The 9,252-nt window shown below is 37.2% G+C and overlaps 1 protein-coding gene across 2 annotated transcripts; it reads right to left on the bottom strand.

The window, feature by feature from the left end:
• Positions 1-222: 222 nt before the first annotated feature.
• ZNF770 (zinc finger protein 770) lies at positions 223-8,993 on the bottom strand. 2 transcript variants are annotated; one of them, XM_059849823.1, is made up of 2 exons: positions 8,844-8,993; positions 223-4,209 (listed from the first exon to the last, which is right to left on the bottom strand). In XM_059849823.1, exon 2 carries the CDS (start codon positions 4,065-4,067, stop codon positions 1,875-1,877), a length of 2,193 nt encoding a protein of 730 aa, XP_059705806.1. In that variant the 5' UTR covers positions 4,068-4,209; positions 8,844-8,993; the 3' UTR covers positions 223-1,874. The 2 variants fall into 2 exon arrangements, with proteins under 2 accessions (XP_059705806.1, XP_059705808.1); XM_059849825.1 differs by lacking the exon at positions 8,844-8,993 and adding an exon at positions 8,687-8,754.
• Positions 8,994-9,252: the final 259 nt, after the last annotated feature.

The following is a 9,252-nucleotide window of genomic DNA, read 5'->3' as shown; positions in this document are numbered from 1 at the left end:
TTTGTTCTCTAAACATTACTCTCATAGCATTTTTAAATGACTATAACTCCTTAAGAAAGAAGTTATTATCTTTCAACATATTTGCGTTTTATAACAAAAAAAAATCTGAAACCATACCTATTGTTCTAACATATTAAGTTATTCGGATGTGCAGTCTTTTCTGCATAATGAATGTTGGGTAGTTTCAAAACTCTGGTTTGCACATAAAGCACACTCTGAAAGTACAATATAAATAAAATAGTTTTATTACCAGTATTTTAAAAGAGCTCTACAATATACTTTCAAAACATTTTATACAGCATTTTGTCTTTCAATATGAAACAATTCACACAAGGAGAAAAAAATCTCAATATATAACTATAATCATCATTAATACACTGAATTTGTCTGAATTCAAAAAGCAGAGTAACTACAGACAGTTTCCAAGTATTTTTCCTGGTTTTATTCTTGCTGAAAATGGAAAAGAATAACATATATGAAAATAAAACTCCTTTTACCCTTCATATTCACCAAGTACCACAAGATTCATGCCATTTCAAAAATTAAAAAAAAAAAAACCAAACTCATTTTACGTAAATAAATATGGTTCTATTTAAATATTAAAAAAACTGTCATGGATCTTACAGGTATGTTAATTTAGAAACAGGAATAAGAACTTCAGGATTCAGCTATTCAAAAGTTGCATAACAAAGAAAGTATCCTAAAAGCTACTTTTTCAGAGGACAAAAAAGAAGAAACAAACTTTATTCTTGTTCATGATGTATGAAGCTCCACTGCACTTGCACTTTTTGCCAGCCCCATTGGCACAATGGACAAAACCCTCTACTTACCAGAAAGGAAAACTACAGATTCTATTAATACAAAATCAGAATTACTTAATTTCAGCTAAAAGTAATTTTCAGTCTTATATTTAATGTAATGAGAACATGACTTCCTGACAAAATTGCTCATCTGAGTTATTATCACATCTTAGAGAACATTTCTTTTACTGGTTCACTTTGTATGCTAGAAAGAAAGGAGGCTGAACAGAGAGTAAAGCCCATTTTTAACCTTAATGATAATTTCTTCTTTTCTTACAGAAAAATAGTTCAGTAAAGTATAAATTGGCCAAAAATGCTAGAGAAGGAAAGGGATTTACAAGGAAGTAGCGTTAATGAAGTGGTGAAATGGATAAATTGATTATAAATCCTAATATTATAGCATTGTCTCCTTGTATTTTATATAAAAAGGGAAATGATCTAATTCCTCATGTATAGCTCTCCAAGCACATAAAGTGCAAATAACAAAGCAGGTTTTTTTTTTTTCTATCCTATAGGAAATAGAATCTTCTATAACACCACATCAACATTCTTCTCATTCAATTTTCTCCCCTTTTTCTACTCTCTTCTCTTTTATCTAAAAATAACCTTTTTTTTTTAAGTAGGGGATAAATACAGCAATAATCCTTTGCTTGGGATTTATGGGGAGCTAGAAGAAAGTAAAAGGACCTTCTTTTTCATATTCTCAAAATTACCTTTTTGTCTTTACTGATAGTTTAAAAGTGTTACATTTTCCCATATAGTATTTTATGTTTAGAGATAATTATCTTATTCATGGAACATTGTAGATTACTGCAACACTATTGATACAACATGAATGTCTATTTATAAACTTAATCTAGCCAAAGGGAATGCAAAAAGCATGTGGGTTTGTTGCATTTTAAAAAAACATCTCAACATGAATATCTCACAAATTATATTAAGTAGGCAGTTCTGAAAACGGTAAATTAACTTCAACAGGTCATCTCTGTAATAGAAAACGTAATCCACTTCAGTTAATTGTTTGGCCTAATATAAATCTTTATAATTATGCAACCAAAAAATGTAAAAATTATTTCATAGGACATTATCCTGTTTCGATAAAACTAATACATTCTCTGCTTGTTCCTCAGTGGAACTAAGCGTTAAACTCTCTTTAAAGTGAATAACGTGGTGTCTTTTCAAATGTGGGGCCTGTCTGAATTTTTTCCCACAAACTAAACATTCAAATGGCTTCTGTCCAGCATGCATTAGGTGATGCCTTTCAAGCTTAGAAGGAGATTTAAAAGTTTTAAAGCAGATACTGCATTGATATAATTTGTTAACAGCTTCACTTTTTTCACTACCTTCAGAAAAATCATGCCAATAGCTGTAGCAGCTTTGCTCTGTTTCCAGCAATTTACTGCACAAATACGGCTGTGGGTTTCTACTGCTGGTGTCAAGAACAAAATCCCCTGACTCAATTTCAACTTTGATTTCAGCTGCTTGGTTTGACTGAATCAGCTCAGATTCTTGAAAGCCAGATGGCTGTGAAGGTGTTTGAGAGTAACCTGAATAACCCACAGGCTGAGAAGACATAAATTCAGTGTGATCTTCCTGGTGATTGAAAACTTTGTTCAGGTTCACAAATTCTACCTGGCAAACAGGGCTTTTACAGGCTCTCTTTTCAGTATGGGTGAGCTGATGTCTTTTTAAGTGAGCTGACTGTCTAAATGCCTTCCCACAAACATTACAGCCAAAGGGCTTTTGTCCCGTGTGTATAAGATAATGTCTTTGAAGTTTGGATGAAGATGGAAAAATTTTTTCACATCTGTCACATTTACACACTCTGTGTCTGTTATGTGTATTTTTTGCAGAAGGTGAAAAAGCAGAGTGAAGTACTTCTGGATTATCAAAAAAACTATCATTTGATGAACCATAAAAAGCATCATCTTTATTATCCAGTGAATCACCAACATTTAACATACTTTCACCAGGAAGCACACCTTTTAAATTACTGCCCAAGTCAGGAGGTTGTGGGTACTCTTGCCAAGGTAATGGCACAGCAAATGTTCTTTTCATCTGACTACAAACTGACTTGTGCACCTCACGCCGGCTCTGGCGGTCCTTGGAAGCTTTAGTGGACACATGCTGATCACAATGCTGATCCCTAGCTGTAACCAGGTCAGGACTCCCAACATGACCTGATTTAAATTTTTTTCTGTCAGTCAGAGAAAAATCTGTTGCCTTTCGTCCCGTATGCTTCAGTTTCATCAGGGTCTTATTTTTCCTGTTGACTGTGTGTCTGCGTGCTGTTGTACCATTATTTGAACTTCTGCTGTCTTTTGGATAACATTTGTGCAACTTTAGAACATGCTCTGTTTCAAAACACTGGTCACATGCTAGGCACTGAAAGGGTACAATATAAATTGAGTGCACATCATGTGGGCCATTCTCCTGTGACTTGTGTGTATCAGCATCCTCAAAACTATCCCATTTTTCTTCCAACACGTTGTGTGGTCTGGGATATTTCAGAGTCTTTGCTTTGCATACAATATTGGGGAAAGTCTTATTTCTGGCATGGAGCTGTTTATGCTTCATGAGTTTGCTCTGTATTTTAAATCCCTTCTGACAAAAACAGCATTGAAAAGGCCTTTCTTCTGTGTGTGTGAGCTGATGAATTTTCAAGTGTGTTGACTGTCTGAAAGATTTGCCACATGAAGAACACTTAAAAGGTTTCTGGCCAGTGTGAATAAGGAAGTGTCTTTCTAGCTTGGATCTGGATGGAAATGTCTTGTTACATGATTCACAAGTGTGAGTTTTCTTCTTTCTCCTTCTGGCAGCATGTAGATGATCTGACTTGAGACACTGATGCAGCATCCACCTCTCCTGAGATGCAAAGGGTTTCCAGCACACAGAACAATGAAATATGCCACAAGTGACCCTGTCTTGCTCAGAATTCACATAGTTTTCTGTTTGCTTTGTATCATTCTCATAATTTTCATTATGAAGCTGCTGATGCTTTAAGAAAGTGATTACATTTTTGAAGTTTCTATAACAAACAATACACTTAAAAGGCAGATTATGGGTTAGCTGATGCCTCTCCAGGTGGACTAACTGCCTGAATGTTTTATTGCATACATGACATTCAAATGGCTTTTGACCAGTATGTATGAGATAATGCCTAGCTAATTTTGATGGTGTTTCAAACTGTTTATAGCACATGTCACAAATATATGGCTTTTTCTTGGGTATCTTGACAGCTGTTACACAATGCTGAGTTTTTAACATTTTTAAAAGGTAATTACACCTCGCCTACTCTTAATTTCTTCGGATAGGTATTTCAAGTGAAATCATCAAGTGCACACTAAGATGAAAAGCTGTAGAAGCAGCAAATTTTCTTAGGAGAGAGATTCTTAAATCCCACTGGTCCCTAAAATAAGAAAAATAGTATTATTTAGCCTATATTTATGCATAATTGGCTAAATTTGTCCCTTGTTTTCTACATAAGATATCAAAAGTATCTAGATTAGCACACTCTTGATTTAATTTACCTTAAAATACTTTCATTGTAAGAGTAATCACTAGCTGTTACATGATACAGAAAAACTATATTACTTTCCAGAAGAAAAACAAGTTTTAAGTCATCTGTGCTATAAATGCATCTTCCAAATAATACAGAGTTCAACTACATTACATTCATTTAAAAAAAAAAATCAAGAACTTATTGTAATAAATGTCATCTCTACAGCAGTAATTCTAACTTCCAAGTATAATATTTATGAAGATGAGAGAAAAGAGTAGAACTAAGATTTCTTGCACTTCAGAAATATATTAAATGAATGCAGTGTTAGTGAAAAGAAAAACACTTAGCTTCAATATATTGTTAAATATACTATTCATGTTTCTACATCTCATCAACTGTATCCAGCAGTATAATCAATTTTGATTTCTCTCACAATGGCAAATGCTGAAGCCAGTCAGCAAGAGCAACACAGTAGTCAAAAACTATAACCATAACAAAGATGACTCCCAGAACATGGAAACAACACAGGCTATGTTTGCTGTCCCACCATAAAGCTAGAATATCAGGCTTGTGATACCTAACCATGCATATACAGTGAAGTCATCATGAATACCAAAGTAGTTATCATAATTCATCATAATTATTGTTGTAGTCTAAACCAAAATAGTGAAATAGTTCTAATTTTCTTTGAATTTTCAACATGGAACACAGTTGGGCAAGCTACTGTACCTCAGCTCAATGACTTACAAACAAAAAAAAAAACTGCAAGTTTCTGAGTGCATGAAAAGTTATTAAAATATTCATAGGAACAGCTAGAAAGTACCTCAACCAAACATTCAGCCCAAGCCTTCCACTGTGAGGCCAAACCATGTCTTGACAGCCTCCAAAGTGATCTTAAAAACTTCCACTGAGGGGGGTTCCTTAACCTCAGCAGCGCTCCTGCTTCAAAGTTTCACCTCCTCATGAAGCTTTTCCTTGCACCCAGCTGAGTCTTTCTTTACTACAAAGTTATTGTCAGTGTTTTCTGCCACTACCTTATGTATTCAAAGTCTGCTTTCTCCCCTTTTCTTTTAAAACTAGGAAAATTCTGGGGGTTTCTAAGTATTGCTTTTAGGTTCACAAAAAAAAAAAAAAAAGGTGTTTTCACTCATCTCTTGACCAATTTCAGTTGGTCACTTCATTCCTAAATTGCAGCATCTAAGAAAGATTAAGTATTCCAGTCCACAAGGAAAGTACAAACAACAGAATAAAAAACCCTCTTTGACATTACCAATATAAAAGAAAAGGGATGAAGGGAGCAAACTTTAAAGCAAGAGCATAAAAGTTAGCACTTGAGTTGTAATATCAAACTACCACAAATTATAGTTAGTAGAAATGTCTTGTGTATCTCACAGTTATTACACGTTGAATATTCATTTAATATACCAGCAGAATAAAAAAATTAATTTCTTCAGTGTCACCAAAACCCTTGTCAGTTCACAAAGAGATAATATCCTTATTTTTTAAAAAATTCATAAATATCCAAAGTGTCCATTCAAAGTAATTGCAAAGAATTACTTTAATAATTTTACTTTACTGCATTTTAAAGCAAGTTACAATGAGATTCAAGAAACATGCACTAAGACTGAAAATATCTGGCAAATCAAGATTTTTCTTAAGCTTAATGGAAAGAAAACCTGGTAATGAGGAAGAATTGTTCCATCCCTAACGGATATGTTCCTATGTAACTGTGGGCCTTAATAAGGAACATCTGGATGTTTGCCTAAGATGTGATTGTCACTACACTCAGGAGTTTCTTAATCTCGCTGAAACAGTTCAGGGTAGATAAAGCAGTTGACAAAGTCAACTTTTCCTTTCCAATTCTCTTTTCCTGTAGAATTTTAACAGGTACTCAGTTTCAGTCTCCTTTTGAAGATGCAAGCAAACACAACTTTTAGGAGACCTCCTCTTTCTCCCAGTTGTCAAATCATGTGGAAGCTGGGAGTTTAGAGAGAGTAAGTGTGTGACACCAAATGCTTTCTAGTTGGTGCTACCATGAAGCTAAAGACAGGCAGGCTGAGAAAAGGAGAAAAGATCCTCTGCTATACTGAGTTATGTGCAGCTCAAGGCAGCCTCCATTAGCAGGGAAAGAAAACCTCCTGAGAAAGAACTGTGAAGAATGATGAATTTCAGTTAACATAACTGTCATGCAGATCTAATTTACACATCAGGAAAATGCTCAAACACTACAGTGACATGCAAAGAAAAGAAGTCCAAAGTCAGAGACAGCTGAGGCATATTACACAAGGGATTTTGTATTTAGCTTATAAATTTTTAAGATTCTATCTGGTGAATGAGGAAATGCTCTGTAGTACAAGGTGTCAAAAGCAGAGTAGAGCTTCTTGCTGTGATCTTCTTGCCCTGTGAAAGACTGAAGGCTCAGATAAGCTAAACTAAGGGGATGCAAGGGAAGGAGAAAGGAGCCAAGAGAGAGCATTACTGTGTGGCCCAAATATATTTTCAAATCCTATTTACTAAGGACAGGCATCTCCACATCTATTTCAAGGTGCTCTATGCCTTGGACATCTAAGGAATAAACATGCTGCTGCTGAAGATGAAAGAGCAAAAGACAAGCTTGGAATATTGCTTCCTGCTAGCCTTGAAAGTGCACAGGCTTGTCCTAATTAGAGTTAGAAAACATACCTCACTATGTGATAAGGATTTAGTTTATGGCAAAGGTCCAATTTAATATTACACTGTCTCTAATACACTCTAATATTACACTCTCACTAATACATTTTATCTTGGCTGCAAGGTCATGCAGAGAAACAGAACCAAGAAGTTACACAGGCCACTGAAAGTTCAGAGAGGACCCTCTTAAGTAGTACTGTTTAATAATGAACTGTTTCCTTAATATTACAGATGGCAGCAAGCTGCAAAAAAACAAAACCATGATGGACGAAAATACTGAATTCGAATCCAGTCTTAACTAATCAAAACAGTTTGCATTGTAGTGTTTTGTTTTGTTGTTTTTGTTTGTTTTTTTTTTTTAAAAAAAAGCTCCAATAAAAAAAAAGTAAACAACCAATCAGGAAGAGGGTACTTAAGAAGAAAAGCAAGATCGACAATTTAGGACGGAATAATCCCCTGGTGCAGAAAAGACCTAGAGTCTAAGTTGGAACAGAAGGTGAATATGCCAAAGGCTACCATCCATACCAGGATGAATCAACAGATGTAAAGCTTTGAGAGGACGTAAATCTTCCTTCTTACTTACTTACAACTGTTTAGAATTCAGCTAGAGTAGTCTATCCAGTTTTGAATACTGCCCTTCAAAATGAGTCAAACATACGAATTGATCAGAATGAATGAATTCAGAGAAGAGGATCAAGAATGATCTGAGCTTAAATGCAAAATATACAAGAAAAGATGAAAATAACTGGGAACACTCAGGCTAAAAAAGAGGAGACACAATTTAAAAAAATAACACACACACACACCCTGCAAGACAAAGCAGAAGAATCACTTTTAAGGGAAACAGAAATAAGCTGTTCCCCAAACCATATATTGTTGTGGATGAAAATAGCTTCAAATTACTGTAGGAAGAATTCAAGTATATTATTGTCCTTACAGCTGCAAAGTGTTTCTTAATGAGCATACAAATAAGTTATATGGGGAGATTGCTCTGCCTACATTGGTGGTCTCCAAAGAAGGTTGTACAAACACTTCTCAAATTCCCACACCACTACAGCTGACCCTACATAAGAGAATATATTCTTGTATTGTTTTTTGGTGACTCATTATTGTAATTCAAAACAAGACATTTAGGAATTGAAAATTCAATATATTTCTAAATTTTCCAGGCAGCATTCTTCTGCATTATTATTAGTATATCCTCAAATCCTTGAGGCACGCTAATGCGTATAACCTCCCAGAAACAATTATATAAGAAAACAAATTATAATAGATGTGTGAAGAAACATAAGGTGCCTCAGGTAACACTAATGACTCAAAAAGAAAGTGAAAATCTAGCTGCTGATTTATGAGACACAACATGCCTGAGAGAAGAACCTGAGCACCAAGACAAACACGTTGCCCGCTGGATTTCCTCACCAGCTCTCCCGAGAGAAAAGTTTAGATTGCTATAATGGGAGAACAAATCGCATCAGAAATGGAACCTTAACTCGCCAGTTACACAGAAATCAGCATCAGGCATTATGGCTCCTCAAAGTCAACACCCTTTATTCTCTCCTCTTTTCCTTGTAACTGTCCGATACACTTCCTGAAGCCAACCGAAGTAAAAGACCTATGATGGTGAAGCAGGGCTAGTTTAAGAACAAACGTACGTTCTACTGCCCTTACGGACAGCAGACCGCACACACGGACACAGACACACAGACAGACACACGTATACCGGGCCGGCTCTCCCTCGGCACACAGCGGGTCCCTGCTGGGCCCGAGGCCGCCCGGCCCCGCCGCGCCTCCCCCCCGCGAGCGGAGCTCCCCCCCGGGCCCAGCCCAGCCCCGCGGTGCCGCGGGGCTCGGCCCAAGGAAAGGGCAGCGACCTGGAGAAGCAGCCGCCGCACCTCCACCTTCCTCATCTCTCCCGGGATTGCTGCCGCCTAAACTCTTCCCCCCGGATGGCACCGGGACAGCGGGAAACCCGGGCCGGTGCTTTCCGTTCCCCCGCGCAATCCGGCCGCGCCCGCTAGCGCCGCCGGGCCGCGGCCGGGGCCGGGATGAAGGCCGGGGGAGGCTTCATTTATGCCCGGGCAGAACATGCCCCCGGGCCTGGTGATGAATTTTTAATTGGTGTGGCACGTTGTTCCGTACGAACAAGACACGTTTTCTACTGCAGCTGCCCAAAAGCACATACATAACCAGTGCCCGCTGGCTGCAGGGTTGCAAGCAAAGCACGATGGCGGAGTTATACTCCTGTTATGTGTTAAACGCACCGCAAAGCCAAACCTACTG

The sequence above is a fragment of the Haemorhous mexicanus genome, chromosome 6 (assembly GCF_027477595.1).
Source record: "Haemorhous mexicanus isolate bHaeMex1 chromosome 6, bHaeMex1.pri, whole genome shotgun sequence".
NCBI lineage: Eukaryota > Metazoa > Chordata > Aves > Passeriformes > Fringillidae > Haemorhous > Haemorhous mexicanus.
Note: the sequence above shows the minus strand (reverse complement) of the source record. Positions and strands in the feature narration are given on the sequence as shown.